The 22,129-nt window shown below is 35.6% G+C and overlaps 1 protein-coding gene across 4 annotated transcripts in view; it reads left to right on the plus strand.

Annotated features, from left to right (window-relative positions):
• The window catches only part of LOC150095098 (HEAT repeat-containing protein 5B), a 665,516-nt gene that overhangs the window by 483,458 nt on the left and 159,929 nt on the right, over positions 1-22,129 (plus strand). For all 4 annotated transcript variants that reach the window (XM_090410861.1, XM_090410863.1, XM_090410862.1 and 1 more), the window contains 3 exons: positions 4,204-4,281; positions 6,977-7,045; positions 11,936-12,109. In XM_090410861.1, coding sequence (XP_090266987.1) covers positions 4,204-4,281; positions 6,977-7,045; positions 11,936-12,109 — 321 coding nt within the window. The remainder of the gene's footprint in view (positions 1-4,203; positions 4,282-6,976; positions 7,046-11,935; positions 12,110-22,129) is intronic.

Here is a 22,129-nt window from a genome sequence, read left to right on the forward strand (position 1 = left end):
ATCGACTGATTAAGATTCTGTAATAGACTATTCACCTCCACTTCATTCATCACAATTCCCGTATAAACTAATGGTTCCTTCATTTTTTCAATGTCACCACCTGGATGATATACTCTTCCAAAGTGGTCACTCAGTAATTCCACTATATCGACTGATTCAGTGACCTCCTAACCATCGTCATTCCTTAAAATCATTCTGCCATGTACATATTTTTCTTTTTGCTTGCAGCATAATGAAAGAACTGTTTGGGATTCTCTTTAGCTTGCATAGCTAGCTTCCTTTCATAATCCGCTTTTGCTTTTTTTACCACACTCGTTACCCTTCTTTCCTTCGCTTTATACCGTTCGTGTGCCTGCAGGTCACCTTTCTCTTTAAATTCCCTCCACGGTTGTTTCTTTTTTTGCAGCTCAAGCTTAATGATGTTATTTCCATTTAACCCCTACCTTGTTTTACTATTCAGACCCTAGGTATACAATCAGCCATAACCTCCTGTAAATGCTCCTTGACCACTTCCCATGCGCTATCGATATCCAGCCCTTGCAGTTTTACATTTCATGGCACTGATCCAAGCAATCTCCTAAGCTTGTCATACTTGCCGGCACGGTAATTCCACCTATACCCTGGCTTAATCGAAAATTCCACACCTTTAGCCACCTTATGATCACTCTCACCAATAGGTGGCAATATGATCGTATTCATTACAGTCAAATTCTCAGATGCTATTACCAGGTCAAGCACTCTCAAACCCCTAGTATTTTCACTTACATGCTGTCTCAGAGAGTTATTCCTTAATAATTGAATAAAATCCATTTCAACTGTTTCACTGATGTCCTGAAATTTTAACGGAACACCTTGGTTAAAGTCGAGTGTCATCAGTCTTGTATTCAATGTAAAGCTAAGTGCACACTATCACTGCAGCAGGCTGTATCGCCAGTGCGATACAGCCAAAAAATGCGACAGTGCACACTATAGCCATGCCGGGCCGCAGTGCATTGAATTGACCTTGCTTATGACTTCATGTTTCCTAGAATAGATACCTCTGTACTTCACTCACGCTCGGAGGTGTTGACTACCGTACGTAGCCGAGTCAAGGCCAGCGCACGCTGGCCTTAATAGCACAGTCCACACGCAAAGAGAGGAGCGCCTGATTTTCAAATATGTTTGAACTTGTCATAGCATTTAAAATCATTCCAGGCTCATATTAATTTTGATAATTTTTCACAGAACACTTATTCACTGTCCGCAAAACATAGTTTGGGAAACGCTGCTGTACACAACTCACCTCAACCAACAGAACATCGACGCCACTGCCCTCATTTCTGATCTCCAAGCTATCCTCCAATGGGGTTCCAATAACCTCAGCAATTTCAATGGTAATAAAACCCAGTTCTGTCTTATTTCTCATAAAAAAAATAAACATTTTTTTCCCAGTATTATTTTTGATGATACCAAATTTCCAGACAATTTGAGATTTCTCTTCTTGGAATTATCCTGACATCAAGCCTCTCCTGGCATAAACACATCAAAACCTTCGCATCCTCAGCTTCAAAAAAAACTAGGATTTCTCTTTTACTCAAGACGTTACTTCACCCCTGAACAGCTGTTAACATTGCACAAATCACAAATCCACCCAGCTATTGAATACTGCTCTCATGTATGTGGTGGTGCCCCTAAAGGCTCCCTCAAAATTCTTGACTCAATACAGAGGAGATCAATTGCTTATTAAATACCTAACTCTTACCAACTCACCCCCCCCCCACACACACACACACACTTTTGCACAGACATTTAGTTTCTGCAGATGTATATATTTCAAATATTTCCATGGGAAATATTCATCTGAAATAATATCAATAATTCCCTCACCTAGTACTAAGCTCATTGGAACACATGCAGCTGCTGCTCAGCATCCTTTCACAATGCACTTTGAAACAAACAAAACAATTTTCTTTTCCTCTTCATCCCTGCAACTGCTGTATTGTGGAACAGTCCTCTCCCTGTTGTGTTTTCCAAGGAATACAATATACAGACTTTTAAATCAAATGTAAACAAGTTCCTTCTTTCCTAACCAACCTCTCATGTATGGGCCTGACATTGGAAAAAAAAAATCTTTAATCCTATTCAGCAAAGATTACTTGGTAATTGTTTCATGACCACTAGACTTCTTATGAGATAGGGTTGTCAGCCCCATGCCCAACTGCCAACCTTGATGACTGGATGACTCTTCGTCTGACCCATCCATCTTAAGAGACCGTGCTGATAGCAGTGCTGTATTGGGCAATACATAGTCTATATTTGAGTTGTAAGTAAGCAGTCAGAATTCAAGGAGGTACAGGAAGATTGTTTGATGTTAAATCTGGTGTGGGACAAGTGTGCACATTATCTCCAATCTTATCCATCTTCTATAATAGATCACATTATGAAGGAAAGTGGTATTTAACTTAATATAAAAATTGGAGAGGTAAATCTCAGATCTTTATGCAGATGATGTTATACTCCTAAATACAAATGCATTAAAAGTCTGCAGGGTTCCCTGACTAAATTGAATAACTGCTGAAATAAATTTGATATGAAAATCAGCAATAAAAAGATCAAAATTATGAAAATATTGGCAGGAACATTGAAAAATTCAACTGCATTCTGAATATAGAATTTATAGAATAGGTAAATATTTCATCCATTCAGGCACAATTTTTTTTAACAAACATGAAAAATTAAATGTGGAAATAGAATTTGCAAAGTTGGTATGGTAGGAAGTCAGCTGAATAAATTTATATGGAATAAGAGAAATTAGTCAAAACACCAAACTAGCTGTATACTAGACAGTGTTTAAACAATTTTAACTTATGGATCTGAGAGCCAAATTTGAAATAAATCATTTGATTAAGGAGTGGAGACCATGGTTATGAGGGTTCTTAGAAAGATTAGGGAAGTGAATAGATGGCATCATATTAAAAACAAGTTTTAGAAGGGAACTTGACATTGTTAACATTCAGGAATGCATATGATGCATTAGCAGGGCTCATTTCAGATATGATCACTTAAATAGTGACCATATCAACTGATGTGTTTCCTCTCTGGGAGAGGAAAGGTTAGCAAAAGAAGTGGTTTGTCAGAATGGTAGGAAAAAGACCCAGAGGAAGACCAATTTCTATGTGGATTGATACTGTAAAATGTGCTTTTAAACACAGAAATAACATTTGGAGTCTTGACAGGTAACATTTATTTGGAGGAAAATTGTTAATAGGAAATTAATAATGATCTAACTTTTACATGACATGTAGTACTGTTGTAATAACCTGTACACCCCTGATGGTACATATCAAGAATTTGATGATGATGAGTTAGGCATGAAGTAAAATAGTGATCACAGACTAGGGTCCACAGATAAGGGAGTTTTAAGAAAAAGTAGGAGAGTGAACACCAGTAGAATCATATTAAACATGAAGATATTAGCAAGGAACCTGACCTTATTAGCATTCAAGAATATGTGAGCAAATCCAAGGTAATAATGGTCACTTAAAAAGAATATGTGAGAAATGTTATCAGAATACTTGCTTTAACTGCTCAGATGGTTCCCTGTACTATACCCTCAGCCATATGGTTGGTGGGGGTAGCTATATGCAACCATACTAGGGAGATGATTATGAGCAAGGTCGTTTCCCGTTGCTTTCCTTGCCGTAGTATATTTGAATCATATGAGAACTCACCTTTAGTTGAAAGAGACCAGATAAAGGTTGCTCACATCAGTGACAGGAATCGAACCCAGGTCTTTCTGACCAGTGGGCTTCATCTATACTGACTGAGCTATGGAAGCTCAGATGGTTATATGGATGAAATATACCAATTAATTTATGTGTTATGTCTGTTATTTCAATCGCAGTGGGCACTTCCCATCCATGTGATTTTTTACTGCAAATATCAAGGCTTTTAAGGATTAATGTCAGGATAAAGACTCGCAGAAAAACTGAGATCTAAGTGTGTTGATTCAGTTTTTTATGTAGTATCATAGAAGACAAATGTAAGCTTTTACAGTATTGGAGATTTTGAAGAAAATTGTTGATAGAAATCTAGTAATGATGTAAACTTAATTATATAGTACTGTGATTGTGTCTTTATACATCCCTTGAAGGTATATCATGAATTTGATGATATCTCACTAGACTTTTTATTTATTAATAGGATTTTTTTTTTTTTTTGCAGATTATTATTGATAAATTTTCTAAAGTTCCTGAACCAGAATTTCCTGGACACCTTATTCTTGAACAATATCAAGCTCAGGTAAGTATGGTTTAATCGGTATCTTTTTTTTTTTTTTTTTAATTCATGCGATAATATTGAGAAGAACAAAAATTATTTAGGATCTATACAAGATACCCATGTGTTTAGGCAACACATTTCTATTAGCAAAATGTGGAAGAACTCTTTAAATTTATATTAATAATTCTGTACCAGTTAATTGGAATTAGAAGGGCTTTTTTCTGCCTGCTTTATATCTAGTGTGGAAAACCTCATATACCACTGTTTACATAGTCAGTTTTGGCATCTCCTCTTTGTTCCAACATTCCACCCAAAGATACCTTTACTTGATTTAAGTTGAATGTCCTCACAGTATCTCAGCCTTGTTTCAGTTTACTATGAACTCTGGCTATTTTGTTTTGAAAGATATATTCTACAAACAGAGATAGGGGAAGATAACTTTATGCTGTCTACTTTATCTTCCCCTTGCTAAGTGTTAATGGAGATCTTTAAAGAGAAAGCTTTAATCAGAACCATATGGCTCTAATGATTTGAATGTCTTTCTTACACATCTAATCAACTAACATCTCAGGATTCAGTTCAGTTTTAGAAAAAATAAGTTGAACTTTGAAATTAATTGCTTAAACATCAATCCAGTGGATCCTTGGAATTTACTGTTTACAGAAAACCCACACATGCTCACCTAGATACATCCATCCACAAACAGTCATACTATTACAATTGGTATCATTTATAAAATTCTTTGTCAGCAGGACCAATTTGATTTAATAATACCCTCACTGTTGAACACAACGCTTTCTTAACCAGTGGTTATAATCCCCACCAGATCCGAAAATATTAACATCCTAAACCTGCACACCTCCTCCTCTCCAAGACATAAACTTCAGTAAATCTATGTTTGATATATACTTGGATCATATATCCAGGAATATTTGAAAAGTTTGTGGGGGTAAGCCATTTCGTATGACCATCTTTAGATCATATAAAAACATTGGCATTCCTTCTCTGATCATTATGGGAGGGACCACTACTCAGATTAGTTTATATAAATAAAGTTCATATATATAATAAAGTTTATATAAATAAAGTTCTGAGGATATAAATAAAGTTCATAACTGGTCTGGTAGTTGCCCTTCCCATTGAAAGGATGTGTTTTGCATTATGGGATACTAAGACAATTAATGTGAAGTTATTAGCCTCTACATCAGTGGTCGATATCGACCCCCAGGAGTCGATATAACATTGTTAGGGGTCGATTCGGGCTCAGGGGTCAACATAAAAATATAAGACATCATTGTATGGGTAATAGTTAATTCGGTTAACTTGGATTACCTCCATCCTGAATGACAACGCAATTAAGAGTGAATCATGGGAACAGTGACATGAATAGGACCTGTAAGATGGAGCAAGGTCATGAAAATAGTTACGGAGGCCAATCATGTAGGCCAAAATGACGTATTTACCAATAAACGGATGTCCGTGGTTCCCACCCGTGGTATATATAGGATGTATACCTATAGGAAGATTGTATTATTATTATTTTGTTATCTAAATTAAATTTTATATTTTATAAATTATTTATTCCTCCTATCAAATATGTAATGTTAATAAGGCCATCAAAAACAAAAACGTATCCCTTTGATGTTAAGCCAATATAATAATATATACTATATTATACATACAAGAAACACTGTAACTATAAAATAAACAATCTAAAAACTCACATGAGCATTTTTTTTTGCTTGTTCTGTCATAATTACATAATAGTAAAATAGAGAGGGTCGATGAAAAGTCAAGAAACTCTTGAAGGGGTCGACGGTCAAAGAAGTTTGGCGACCCCTTGCTCTACATACAAGTAGCTAGTAGAGAAGATACTTCACTCAAACTTTGTTTGCTTACACTTGGATAAAGGATTAAACAAGAATATAATTTCTTGGCATCTTTAATTTAACCTTCTCCATGGTTATCAAGAGAAGTGAGATGAGGACAGTGGAACAATATTTTGTTTGTTGACTTTTATTTCCTTTTTTTCTGTATAGGCTTGAATATAGACTTGCCTCCATGCTAGAGGATAGATGCTGAACAATTATGAATTATTATAAAGAGTACAAAATTGTATGTTATTCTAGAGATTTCAAAGTACAATTTTCAGGATACTACTTTCAGAACCAGATGACTCGGTATCTTATTCAGAATTCTGACCTTTTTTTATGGAAAGACCAGAGCTTTCTAGGTATAGTGGAAAGTAATTCAAAAATTAGAGGAGAAGAACGATATCTAGAGGTTGTCTTTATCTTTGGGTGATGTTACCATCTAGAGGTGGGTGAGAGAGAGAGGGGTGAAAGAATTTAAGGGCTGAAATTATGCTTTAATGGCCTTAGTGAGTGACAAAGGTACATCTGCTATTTTGAGCATTTTCTACACACACTCGGCCCTAAAGGCCATCTCCACAGTTTGGCTCTAAAGCATGGTTTGTATAACTTTTGGTTGGCCATGTTTTCAAAATGCTTTCACTAGTTAAGTTTCTCATTCCATACTTTAAACTTCATCTTATGCTAGTGCATGAATTTAGAAAGTATTATCTTAAATTACTTTTAATGGTTATCATTATAGGATATATTCTGCACATGTTTAGTTCACAAATGTAAAGCAAAATCAACTAAGTTAATAAATATATGTTCAAATATATACTTATTATATAATCTTAATTTTTTAGGTTGGTGCTGCTTTAAGACCTGCGTTTTCTCCTGAAACACCTTCTCATATAACTGCTATGGCTTGTCAAGTAAGAAAATATGAGTCCTTATCCTGCAAAATATTGTTATAGTCCTGATATTTTCCTATAATTCTATTTGTTATTAAATAAGTTTTTTCATATTATAAACATGAAACAAGCAATTAATCCATTTTTGATTGATGGTTATTTAGTTTTTTCAGACATAAAGAGAGGGGAGAGTTCAAATTTAATTCTAGTGCTGTTTGCAACTCTGTAAATTTGAATACCATTCATGTTCATCATATAAAACTATATTGTTACACCTTCCAGCCCTTTCTTTTGATATATACGTCCATATATATATATACGTCTTGCCACCCAACCAGCCAAGACATATATATACATCCAGGTTACCATGGATGTGAAGTTCATATTAAAATTGCAATACCATCGATATTACATTAAATTTATGATGGATACAAAGTGTAGAGGAGTGGTGTATTTTATCCATATTGATGGCAACGTGGTTAAATGCCATGATGTGTTACAAAATGTTACACAGAGATGCTAGCCCATAAGGATTAAATTTTATCCTGTTGATCCCTATTCACAACAGATTGTATTGTGAACAGCTTTCTTTGTTTTATCACATAGATGCTCATTTGGATTGTGATCTGATGACTAGTAAAGCATCGTATATTACCTAACTTTGCAATATTCACTGAGTCACCTTCTGCTTCTGGAACCACTTCTGAACATACTTGCTTGGTGAATAGAGAACATTAGCCTGAAGAAACAATTTCTAGATGATTCATTATAAGTATGAACAGACACAACTTATATGTAGCGGCATCTTAATAAGCTGTGGAAGCAAGTCATCACAGTTCTGATATGAGGACACCAGACATGCAAAGAAACCATCAACACACCAAATCCTCATTGCAGAGTTATGTTCTGTAAAATCTGAGCCAGTAAGTTTGGTGAATGCCTGATATTATTATTATTATGTGACACCTCCAGGGAGTCCAAGGACTCATCATGGGAGGACACACTACTCTACTTCACTAAATACATCTGATATGTTGTAGATATAGTAATCCAACACCTTGTGGAATCTATGCCAAAACACACATGTGCTGTAATTTGGGCTACGACTAGACTACATTTGTTGTCTAGTCATAGATCAATTGCTTTATTTCTAATCCCCTTCTCAGATCGATAAGTTAAAATTGATGTGGACACTTTCTTGTATACTGCTAGTTTGTGTTTAGATTAACTTCTCTTATTTTATATTTATTTATTCACCTGGCTCCCCCACCATATCAGCTTTGCTTATTATATTGCCAATTTCTGTATTAAATTTGTCATTCCATTGAATACAGCTGAAGTTTTCCACGTTGCTACCTGTTTTCATTATTTTGGTCATTTTGTTGATAATTTTCATACCAAATGTGTAACAGATGTTACTAAATTTTGTTAAGAATCCTGGAAAGTTACACTGAATTTATTTAGGAGTTCATCATCTGCAGAAAACAGCTAAGTTTGATATCTCTGATTCTAATATCAGGTTTAATGCTACCTTTTTTCGTAATGTGAGCCATATGGATTATAAATAAGAGTGAAGACGGAGTGCACTGCACCCTTGTCTCACACCTGATTTTACATTTCACCACCATTCTATACTTCCTTCAGTTATAAATGCTGCCTTACAACTTATATGTAGATTATGTATTGCTGCAGTTACAGGAGTAAATGTTTTTTTTTTTTTACTCCGTAAAACTCTGTAGTATTTTGAATAGCTTTTTGCTTGGCTGCATTTTGTATGCTTTTGAAGAGCTCCTTGTTATACGCTCAAGATTACTCAACTTTGTTGTAAAGTGGAAATTTGATCTTGACAACTTCTATTTACCCAGCTTGTTCTCCTCCAAATTAGTTTCTTTTCCATAATTTTTCTTAGCCTCTTCTCAAGTTTTTGTTTTGTTTCCTTTAACCTAATAGTTGGTGAGGTAACAATGCTCTTTTAATTAAAATTTTCACATTTGGCATCCTTAGACGCCATATGGTCACTGCTGTACGTCACACAGTTTTGGCAATGATGTCTTCTGTTAGAGTAAGTGGTAGGGTCGCAGATTCCCTTTCCACACAAAGTTTGTAGGACAGTCACAAACATCCATGCCCATGGTGGGATTCAAACCTGCAGCCTCTTGGCTGGAGAGTGGACACACTAACCACTCGGCCAACTAACAGAAATTGGCAGACACGCTAACCACTCAGCCAACCAATGCTTTTTTACTAGGGAATAATAATAATAGAACCGATGGTTTCCAATTGTCCATATAAGTATTTTTACTGTAGATATGTGTGTTTGTGGGACCAGTTTGTCTGGAGGGAAGAAAAAAAAAAAAAAAGAGAGAGAAAAAACCCCACTTCCATATGAGACCGGCTAACTCACCTTTGATTGAAAAGCCCTGATAAATGTTCCTTGTGTCCCAGATGGAATTTAAATCCAATTTTTTCCATCCAAAGGGCACCATGAAAATCAGCTGACTATGAAGGCTCTTCCTTTCAAGTATGCTTGTGTAAATCTTCCCCTGAAACACTTAATAAAGAAATTCCATAATTCTCGCATTTGATTTTATTTCTCTTTTTATAGATGGGCAGTATGAGAGCTCTAATCATCTGGAATTTGACTTTCTAACTAGGCCTTCTGAATTGTGCAGTGTAGCCATTCTGAAACTTTTCATATTTCTTATTTGAGCATTCTGAATGAATATCAACAACTCCAGTTCCACATTTCAGGCATTTGAGAGCTTTATCTATCTTGATTTATATGTACTCTGGATTACATTCTGCTTGATTATTTTCTACCACTGCTCTGCCTGTACATATTTCATATCGGTTTTTCAAAGTAATTACTCCAAATATTCAGAATATTTTTAATTTCAGTTTTCATGTTGCATTTATCATCTGGTTTCTTTTACTGTATTCTTTCCTCCATTTTACATTTTCAATAACCTTCAGAACATTTTGCTGTCTTCTTGATATTTATCTTCTATATTCTTAAGTCTTTCAGTAACCTTTATTTAGCTGCTTTTACACATTGCTTCTCTTTCTTTCTTTCATTTTTATGGGTATTCTACCCAACCATCTGCCAACTTATTTATTTCATATGGAGTTCCCCCCCCTTCTCTCTCTCTTCCCCCCATCCTTTAGGACAGATTGAACCCTCCTAATGAGGGATTAAGTATGTATTTTATAACTGTAGATCCATGTGTGCATGGGACCAGTTTGCCTGTTCTGAGGGACAAAAAAAACAGAGTTTCTGGGTGAAAAACCCCTCCACCTCTATATGAGACCTGCTAATTCACCTTTAGTAGAAAGAGACCAGATAGAGGTTCCTCACTTCTTGGATGGAAATCAAACCCAGGTCTTTCTGACCAAAGGGCTTCATCTGTACCGGCTGAGCTACAGAGCTTCAATCTGCCAACTTATTTCCTAATACCTTTCAATATGTTTTCTTCTTCTCCAAGACCATCTCTTTAATATCTTACATCCACCATGGAATTCTGATTTTACTATCCTTGATGACAACTTCACCATATGCCTCCCTAACTGAATCAGTCAATATTTTCTTCAGTCTACCACTAACTCTGAGGTTTGGATTTTGTTTGGAATTCTTTCAGTTCTCCTTGAATGATATTTCTTTTATAGATGATCTGCAGTTCATCTATAAAAGCTTCTTCATATTTTACATATCTTACATATTTTTCTTTTCAGCATGATATTCATTTTTATCATGCTCAAAACTAAATTGTTATCACTTCCTATTTCAAATCCCCTATTCTAGAGAGTCAAGGACTCATCAAGGGAGGCAAGGCCATCCATCACCCACAACAGCTGTCATACTGTCTCTTAGACTCATGTACAGTAGATGCATTCATCATTTCCATCAGTAAATTGTTCCATTCACTTACTGCTCTGTGAAAGAAAAACCAAGTTCTCACCCCTTTCTTAGCCATACACAAACTGAACTTCCATACATTCCCTTTGTCCTCTTTCCACCTCCCATATAAAACAAAAAAATTTCATCAACTGATATTCGTAACCCCCCCCCCTTGAGAAGTTTATAGACCTATCATATCACCCTCTCCTCTTCTGTCGTTTCTAAACTGTACCTTTTATACTTGATTCCAGTTACTAAACATAGAACTAGAATATATCCTGACTTTTTCATATACTAACATCTGAAGCCATTTGGGCAACTTTCTTTATTTCTGTCTTCAGAAATCTACCCTCAAAAAGATTGAATCTAAAGAGCACAGGTCCACACCTTAACCAGATTCATAAGCATGCTAATTGGCATCCACATATTTACATACCTTAGCTGAACTTACACACAAATTCTCAGCATTCCTCCCAAGATGAACTAGTTTCCTTGAGTTGCTGCATTAAATCTCACCTCATTAAATAATTTCTCAAAGCTGCTGTTGCCAAATTCATTCAGGTGTAGACCATCCCTTTCATACAAGTCTTTTTACCATCAAAATTACTCCAAACATCCAAAAACGTGCATCTGTTTCTTATACACAATAATACAAATAACTTTTTAGCTTCCAAGCTTTTTCTCCTTTATTTTTGTTATCCTGTCTCAATTTTTATGATTTTTTTTTTTTTTTTTAAATGTAGACTTTCAATGAGACTTTCTTATTTCTTCTCTCCATATTCATTTGTGCACATCTTTATGATGGAACATGGTGCTAGTAATGACTTGTCCATGCCTGAAAAGAAATCCAGCAAGTACTTACCATTATTATTTTTAAAAAATTGTGAAATCAAAATGTCCACTTGTGTAATTGAATGTAGATTTTGTTGGTATGCAGATATGAAGAATAGTTTGTGACAAAGTTGGGAGGAAACTTCACTTTTTTCTATTGATTTGCCATGTCTTCTTGTCTTTAGGTATGTAGTGCATGGATTGGCAGTGGAGTAGCAAGGGATTTGAATGACTTACGTAGGGTGCATCAGTTATTAGTATCATCACTAGCCAAGTTGCATAAAGGATCAAATTCACAACTCTATAATGAAAGTGCTTCTACTCTAGAGAAACTTGCAATTTTGAAAGCATGGGCTGAGGTAAGAATCTTCAGTCAATAATTTGGAGAGAGTCAATTATATGTGCAATTTCACGCTATGTTTAGTTTTTTATACTGAAATTATATGTTTTATTCACAATCTTCATTTGTATGTGGAAAACTTATAAATGAAGATTTTAAGAAAGTTTCAAAAAGAGCATACCACTTTTTTTTTTCACCCAGAAATTACAAGTAAATATTTTTCTTTTCTGTAGTCACTTTTTAAGAGATTTTCTGCTACTACTAATTTCCTTTGTTGACTTTATAAATACGGTTAAATATTGAATATTGGTGACTGCTTTATATTGATGTTGTTCCATGTTTGGTCTCTCTAGAACACGGTTTCCAGACCAGGTAAAAAATGAATTTAAAAGGTACAAAAAATGCATCCTGTTATTCATGGAGTGGTTTGGAAAAAAAAAAAAAATCTTTCATTATCAAGGAACACACATATCCTAAAATTTGGCAAAGATATGTCAATGATATTTTCATCACCAATCTCAACAGCCTTCATCCATGAATTCAATTTATTGTTGAATTAGAACAAACTTTACTGTTTTGGGATACACTAGTTGAAATATCCAAACAAAATGCACTCAACTTATCAGTCTATAGGAAGCCAGCAAACACAGGAGCAAATATCTGCATCCCATCACTGCCCAGTGCAAAAAAAAAAAAAAAAAAAAAAAAGAATAGGCATCATCCATTCTTTACACAATAGGACTTACAGAATTTCCACTAACATAGAAAAAAAGGAACCAAGAGCTAAAGTACCAGAGTTCAATTCCTACCAAAAAATGGTTACAATAGAACATTAATCAAAAAACTCTTTTTCAACCTCCAAAAAAAAAAGATGAACAGGAACAAATGATGATTTTACATCAAGTTTGGTCTTCACTAATTCATTATGACACACTCATATCTACCAGTAGTATGTTACAGCAACCCAGCAGCCAGCTTAATAGCAAATGTATGCTTTCCATTGTTATTCATATTCAAAAATTTTCACTAAAGTTATCAACTGTTATTACTTTGTTTTCTAGCATTTAGGTTTATTAGGTTAATCATCCTGAAGAAGTGAAACAAAAGAATTTCACAAAACTAGTACAGTGGTACCTTGGATTGTGAGTAACTTGGTCTGCGAGTGTTTTGCAAGACGAGCAAAAATTTTTAATAAATTTTAACTTGATAAACGAGCGAGGTCTTGCAATACGAGTACAGTATTACCTATATGCTTTGTGTGCCAAGCATCACGTGATCACAAGCCGCTCGGGATTGTGGATAATCGTCTCGCATGCTCGGTCTCAGTCGGCAAACCTTGTTCGTATAGTCAACATTCGTGCTGGCGTTGTGACCACGTGTGTGTGTAAAGCATTTTTTTATTTTGTGTCCAAATGTAGTGACTGTTTTTTATTAACGACAATGGCCCCAATAAAGAAAAAGGTTGAAAAGGAAGGCGGTAAGAAGAAGGAGATGATTACGGTGGAAGTTAAGAAGGAAATCATCAGGAAGCATGAACAAGGTATGCAAGTGGCTGCCATTGCAAGATTTTATAAGAAGTCTCGTCAACGATTTGCACAGTATTAAAGAAGAAAGAAGAACTAAGGGGGGCTAGATGTAGCAAAAGGAGTCATGAGAGCATCAAGGCAACGGCCACATGTTCTGGAAGATGTAGAAAAGTTTCTTTTGGCGTGGATAAATGAGAAGCAACTAGCAGGTGATACTGTGACTGAGAACTTGATCTGTGAGAAGGCAAAGGCCTTGTATATCGACCTTGTAAGTAAACTGCCAGGTATGTCTACAGAAAACGAAGAAGGCTTCAAGGTGAGCAGGGGATGGTTTTCATAACTTTAAGAGAAGTGGCATCCATAGTGTTGTGAGGCATGGAGAGGCTGCGAGTTCAGATGCAAAGGCAGCTGAGGTGTTCATTGCCGAGTTCCAGAAGCTCGTGGTTTCTGAGTGTTACCTGCCGCAGCAAATGAGATTAGGGAGGTGTGTAAAATGTGGGAAACAGTGCAAAATTTTGTGGAAAAGCACCATCCGAGTGAGGCTGTGGCAGTGCGAGCGATGAATCTGTTTAACGACAAAGCAATGTCATATTTTCGTGAAATCCTCAAAAGGAGGCAAAAGCAAGTTGTTCCGTTAGTGACAATGAAAGTCGTCCTACCCAATACAATTACTCTAATATGTAATTGTAATGTAATTAATAAATTCGATTACTGTATGTATATTACATTTAAATAATAAAAATATAAAAAGGTATACATATATAAGGTATACGAAGGTATATGTATTTTGTATTAATCATTTTTATATTAATATTTTTGAGTTTTGGAACAAATCATCTGAGTTTCCATTATTTCTTATGGGGAAATTTGCTTTGATATACGAGTGCTTTGGATTACAAGCACGTTTCCAGAATGAATTATGCTCGCAAACCAAGGCACCATTGTATCTATTTTATTTTTGTGGAAAAATACTGGAAAACATATTCCTAACATGTCCTCTCTCCACAGAAGCCAGTGCAATAAAGTATAAAAACTTTATCAAAAGTTATAAAAATAGAAAAAAAAATCCTTGGCCCACCCATTTCACTAGTGTACTGTAAATTTACAACCATTTCTCAGTGGAAATCACAAAAAAAAAAAAAAAAAAAAAAAAAAAAATCCTGTAGCTTTGGAGAAATATAGAAACACGAGCAAAAGAGCATTTAGTAATGATATATTCAGTGAAGATGAGAGAAAAAAATATGATCAGCCATTCCGAAGAAATATTCTCTTTCAAACCAGGATCTATGCTTTTTCGATGTCCATGGGTTGCACCGTATGGTGCAACCCATGGACATCCAGGAGGGTGGGGGATCCTAATAGTCTTGCACTATTTTGGTCTCTTCTTCGGCAAGACAGGCAGTCCTGGATGGCCCAGCCAAGATCAATCTGCTAATGGGCTTGCCTGCAAGAGTCAGTGGTGTTGCTGTAGTGACAGTATAGCATCTAGGGTAGCCTTGACTTTCCACTCCCGAGTGCAGTCATTTCTTGCCTGTCAGTGGGTGTCCATGTGTGACTTGTGGTGGGTGAGGAGCTCTGGTGCTAAACTAGAAACTCCTTGAGCATGAATTCTTCATCCTCAAACATTTCAGGGGACTCTAACAAAGTCCCAACTAAGTACTGATACCATCGATACAGCATTTGGCAACAGAAGTAAGAAATAAGACCACATAACAATAATTGGTGCATATGAACCAGAAGAGGGAAAAGAAGAAGATAGTAATATATTTTATAAAGAATTACAGAATGCCATAGATAAAACAAAACTGACTATTTACTACTAGCAGGAAATTTAAATGCCAGAATAGGAAACAAAAAAATACAAAACAAACATAGATAAATTTGTCGAAGATACATGTAATCAAAATGGTCACAGACTGCGAGATTTTGTCATTTATAATAATATGAGAATAATGAATTCGGTGTTTAAGCACAAGGAAATACATAAATATATTTGGTCAGCCAGAGGATGCAAATCGGTAATTGATTATATTATCGCAAATTTGAAATTAGTGGAGTTAATTTTAGACGTAAGATCATATTGAGGCATTAAATTAAACTTGGATCATTATATGATATCACCAAAAGTTTGATTTAAACTTTTGCTAAACCACCTTTAGCAAAGTTGCTAAAAATACATAAAATTGAAAATTCTTCTCAACCGAGTTACAAAATTTCTTCATTACAGGATCCCCATGTTAGATAACAATATCAAAAATGCACAAACTTAAAAACAGAAACTAACATGAATAACATGTACAGTTCTTATTTTTCAAATTTTAATTTGTTAGTAGTTCATGAATTTCCAATAGAAGAGGAATAGGAAAATTTGAAACAAATTCTCACAAAAACAGCAACAGGAAGCAGAAACTAACATCCACAGTTCTTATTTTTCAAATTTGAATTTGTTAGTACTTCATGAATTTCCAATAGAAGAGGAATGGGAAAATTTGAAACAAATTCTCACAAAAACAGCAACAGGAATCTTAGGAATAAAGTGCAAATGGATTAGAAAAAGAGGACTATGACACTGGAACAAAGAAATAGAAAATGTAATAAAATCAAAAAAAGGACAGTTACCATAAATGACTAAATTTTTAAAAAAATTTGTTTTTGTTGTTGTTGAGTCCATTGAAAAGCTTCTAGATATGACCGTGGATCTGTAGAACTGCTTTGGCAGTCTGTTGAATTTTGATGGAGTAGAACTTTTCTCTAGGGTTATTGTCAATTTTCTGTAGAGCAGCAGCAATTGCTGGACAAGAATTGATATGGGCAATTGTTAGTTCAACTGCTAGACAGTTCTTTCATTTTCATAGCTCCTACTACCGTCTGGCTGTATTTTCATTAAACCATTATAAACCATTCTGTTCTTCTAGTAGTTTGTCCTCTACAACACTGTTTAGCTTCTCTTTTAATATTCCTGCATATATCTTGTATTTAGCAGACTAATTCGCCTATAGTTATTGCAATCGTCTTTATTTCCTTTTTATATATTGGGATAACCAGTGTTTTTTTCAAACAGTTAGGAGTTTTTCCAGACATCCACACCATGTTAAAAAATTTCAGAAGTCTTTCATTAAATTTTTCACCTGCATTTTTGTATAGTTCTATATTTATATTGTCTTCTCCTCATGTTTTTCTATTTTTCATCTTCTTTATTGTATTTTTCAGTTCTAACATTATGATATTTTCTTTAGGTCATTCTTCGTTTTATAAAATTTTATTTCATTGTTTTCATCTGTCCAGAGATTCTGGAAATAGGTCATCCATTTTTCTATATCTATTACTTGTACTTTTATCTTTTCTTTTATTTCTCTGTTCATGTATTTTATTACTTTATGGGTTTTGGCTTGTGGCTTAAATATATCCTTTTCTAGTTCTGTTAAGAAATTGTTCCATCTTTCTCTATGTTTTTCCTTACTTCTTGTTTTGCAATTGCGCTGTTTCTTTTATACTCTATTTCTGCTTCTATTGTTTTGGAATTTAGGTATTGGAAATTGATGAACTACTAACAAATTTAAATTTGAAAAATAAGAACTGTACACTGCAATGATACCAGCTGATGTAAGCATTGAAGGCAGTGAAAGAGAAGAAGATCATATGTGATCATACATCCTAGGTAGTTAAATGAATTCACCTGTTCTAAGATCTTGTTATCTATTACTATTTTAGTTCTCCCCCCCCCTCGCATATATGGGCTCCCCAAAATACATAAAGAAAATGTGCCATTATGTCCCATAGTGGATGGCATTGATTCTCCCACTTACAAACTAGCCAAGCATTTAGCCAAAGCGCTCTCACACTATACTGGCAACACACACCATCACACATAAAAAACTCAGCCCATTTCAAAGCCAGCATAGAAAACCTTAAACTCCAACATAATGGTCAGTTTTGACGTCTCCTCCTTATTCATGAATGTCCCCCCTCAAAGAAACCTTAGAGCTAATCCAAGCTAAATTTCCTCCCGATATCTCAGCCCTATTTCAGTTTACAATGAACTCAGGCTATTGCTTTTGGCAGGAAAAATTCTACAAACAGATAGAGGGGACCATGGGTTCACCACTTTCCCCACCCTTGGCTGACTTCTTTATGGAGACTTTTGAAGAGAAAGCCTTAAACTCAGCCCCACAAAAACCTACCATATGGCTTCGCTACGTTGATGATGTGTTCGCTATTTGGCCACATGGCCCAGATTCACTCCTCTCCTTCCTAACACACTTAAACAACCAACACCCTAGAATCAAGTTCACCCTGGAAAAAGAAGAAAACAATAACCTCTCCTTCATAGACACACTAGTCACCAGCCAACCTGATGGAACCTTGGTTTTCTCAGTTTATAGAAAACCCCACCCATACAGGCAGATACATTCAGCAACAATCCCATCACCCCCCCCCCCTTCACAACAATATGGAGTTATTAAGACACTATTCAACAGGGCAAAAATAATATGTTCAAATGATCAAGCCCTAACCACTGAACTAAATCACATCCGTGACACTTTCTCAGCCAATGGCTACCCCCCCCCAAAAAAAAAGAATCCAAAAAATACTTAACCCAGTTATCCACAACCAACCACCCCCTCCCCTTCACAAAAAAGATTACTCTAAATCCATCACCATTCCCTACATCCGAGGCACCTCGGAAAAAATCAACAAAATTTTAAAAAAATATGACTTGACCACCTGTTACAGACCACATAGAAAATTGGCATCCCTTATCCGCTCCACTAAAGACCAACCACTTCCCCTAGACCTACCTGGTGTATACCAGGTCCCTTGCAGCTGTAAACTGTCCTACTTTGGCCAAACAGGCAGGACAGCAAATATCAGAATCTCAGAATACAAGGATTACATCCGATTTCACAAGTACAGCCACTCTGGGCTTGCAGACCACACTCTGGATACTCGCCACAGAATAAGATGGAAGAAAGCCACAGTAATACACCATAGCAAGTTCAAATATGAAAGACTATTCATGGAATCAGCCTCAGCCCTTAGGAACATGCCAAACCTCAACAAATTTGGATGCATGAGACTTCCCCAGATTTGGGAAACATTTATCAGAACTTCAGCCCAAAGGCCAAGAACTACCAATATAGCCCGCCAGTGGGCACCATCAGGACTTTAGGAAAATGTTAGCTTCCTGGCTTCTGTTCTCATTTGCTGTTATATACTACTTGTGTGCACTTGTCTTTGTAATAAGTTCCCAAGAAGATGACAACGTGACGTTTGCCGAAATATCGGAAAGTATATATTAAAGTTTATTTAATTTATATTTCTAGTGTATGCTGTCAATTCCTTAATTACTAGTTATCATGTATAACCAGCATATAAGCCTCTCAACAAGTATAATGTTTTAATGGTTTTGAAAGGGAGTTATGAATCCAAATCATGACTCCTGCTTGTGCTCTTTGATCTCTGTCGACTCCACTGTATATCACATTAAAATTTTCAGTTCTCATGGTTCCTTTTAATTTCTTTTTTGTTTCAGTTATTACTGCTATTTTAAAATTTCTTTCATTTAATAATTGGTCTAATTCTATTTCTTTATATGCTATTCCTCTTACATTCCAGTTTGCTATGTGTATTATATTTTGTCGTTTCCATTTTTGTTTTACCTTTTCCATTCCGGGGTCATTTCCTAGAGATTCAATCCGATTATCTTTTTCTGTCAGCTTACTAGTAGAATTATGTTCTCCATGTCAGGGGACTAGCCTGATGATGGAATAGTTCAGTGGTAGGGCTGCTACCTTAAGGCTTCTGAACTAGCCTTCTTCCGAATTTAAACCCATAGGAGGAATAGGGTATATTGAAGGGGGAAAGAGTAGATTATAGAAGAATTACAGTAAGGTTTATAGAGAGGGCATAGTTGTAATGCCAGAAATGAAAAGACCCCATGGCCCTTGAGTACTCTAATAGCATAGGGGTCATAAAATAAGAAGAGTTGCCTAATAAGGCCTTATGGGAAAGATTAAAGTAAGTGGATCTTCCTCAAAGTAGTAGCAGGAGAGGAGATAGATCCAGCTAGGGGTCCATAATAAAACTAATAAAACTTGTTCTAATAAAATATTAGAACAAGTAAATACTTTCAGATGGGATGTGATTTATCATACGAAGAAGAAAAAGACATAGACACTAAAATATCAAACTTTGTCAAAGTAAATGGCATAACAAAGCCATCCCTAGTGCAAAAACACACTAGAATCAGATTATATAATGTCTTGTCAAAACCAGCTTTATTATACAGAAGTGAAATATGCACCATAAAAAGGAAAGATGAAAAACGAATTCAAACAGCAGAAATAAAATTTCTCAGAAAAACAGCTGGATATACCAAGTTGGACCATAAAATGAATGAAGAAATTTTACAATCCCTGAGGATAAAGCTGAAAAAAGATCAGACAGCTAAAAAAAGATCAACACAGCGCTTAGGGTACTTGGACCAATTAATTACTACATAAGACAGTAGAAACAAAAATGGATAGAACATTTAAATTGACTGGACAACAGCAGACTACCGAAAATATTATACAGATATAAAATAAGTGGAAAAAGAAGAATTGGAAGACCAAGAAAGAGTTAGCATGAGACCAGAACAGGCCAGCCTAAAATCCATGTTAGGAGGAAGAAGAAGAGGAGGAGGAGGAGGAGGAGTAAGAAATAAAAGATATATGATATATAAATGTAGCAGTGTTTTGATCATTCATGCAACAGGTGAAAAGCCTATGTCTTCACAGGAACTATGTTCACCCACACTGATGCCCATATGGAAAATAGATCAAGCTGACTGGAACTCTTTTTCTCATCTTGCAAAATTTAATGCCGATACCATCAGTCAAACACCTATCAATGAAGCAGTAAAGTATATAGCAGAATACATTGTCCAGGCAACAACAACAGCCTCCATCCCAAAAACATCATCTCAATTTCCACTCTATCCAAAGCCTTGGTGGAACCCAGAATGCCAGACAGCTAAAAAAGATCAACACAGAGCATGGGGAACTTGGGCTAAAGCTCGTTATGCATCTTGACATCAGAGTCAAAAACAATCATGGATCCAATTTACCACATCAATTAATCAAATGACCGGTCCAAAAATGGTATGGGATAAAATCTAGAAAATCAAAAATGGATACAGAACACACCGTTTGTCTACCTTAGACCATAATTGATGTGTTATTGCTGATCCCAAAGCTACTGCAGACACTTTGGGAGAAAATTTTGCCAGAATCTCAGCAACAACTTCATATCCTTCTGAATTTTTAATACTGAAAGAGCAGCAAGAGAAACAAAGGCTACATTTTTCTACCAATGGGCTTGAGCCATACAATCAGCCATTTGTTAAGGAGGAACTAAAAAGAGCTCTTCTACTGTCTCACCCTAGTGCAGCAGGGCCTGATGACATCCATTATGAAATGATAAAACATCTACCATCATCTTCTATGGATCTCCTTCTCTTAATATACAACAGAATACTTGCAGCGGAAGAGTTTCAGGATTTTTGGCATAAGTCAGTTGGCATTGCTATCCCAAAACCAGGAAAGGATCCAACACAAGCAAATAATTATTGATCTATTGCTCTGACCAGCTGTCTATGTAAGATACTAGAGAAAATGGTTAATGCCAGACTTCTCTGGTATTTAGAAAGCAACAATCTTCTCTCCAGTACACAATGTGGGTTCTGTAGACATCGTTCAACTTTAGATCATTTGGTTGGTTTAGAAACTTGTATAAGAGATGCATTTCTGAAGCAAGAACATTTTGTTTAAGTTTTATTTAACATGGAAAAAGTTTGACACAGCCTGGAGATATGGCATATTAAAAGACTTCTATAACCTGGGTCTCAAAGGATACCTTCCTGTATTTATTAAAAACTTTCCAAGTCAGAGGGGGAAGTACGCTAGACAATCATATCATCAAGAACAGGGTGTTCCCCAAGGCTTTATCTTTAAGTGTGACACTTAAAGTTAACTCAATCGCCGAACAGATTCCTCCCACTTTAGACAACTTCACAGTTTACTGTCACTCTCATAACATGAGGGTAATTGAAAGACAACTTCAGCAAACAATTTCTCTGTGGGCTCTTAGAATAGGTTCAGGTTTTCAACAGAAAAAATTGTCTTGTACACTTCTGTCAAAAATGCACTCTTCACCCAGATACTGAATTAATAATAGGACAAACTGTTATTCCAGTAGCTACAGAAGCCAAGTTCTTGAGACTCATCTTTGACAGAAAACTTACATTTCTAGCACACATTTGTCAACTAAGAGAAAAGTGCAAGAGCACTTTAAATGTGAGAATCCTTTAGCAAAAAAATAAATAATCAGAATAATGAGCAAGGAATACAAGACAATGTCTCTATGCCCACTAATAGATGAAATTAGATATCTTTATGTCCACAGAAGAATGCAAAACTATTAAAATGCCCAGTCCATATACTGAATTGATTTTGATGACATCTTGGATATGT

This window comes from Typopeltis vanoorti, chromosome 21, assembly GCF_054136105.1.
Source record: "Typopeltis vanoorti isolate ZY-2024b chromosome 21, IOZ_Tvanoo_1.0, whole genome shotgun sequence".
NCBI lineage: Eukaryota > Metazoa > Arthropoda > Arachnida > Uropygi > Thelyphonidae > Typopeltis > Typopeltis vanoorti.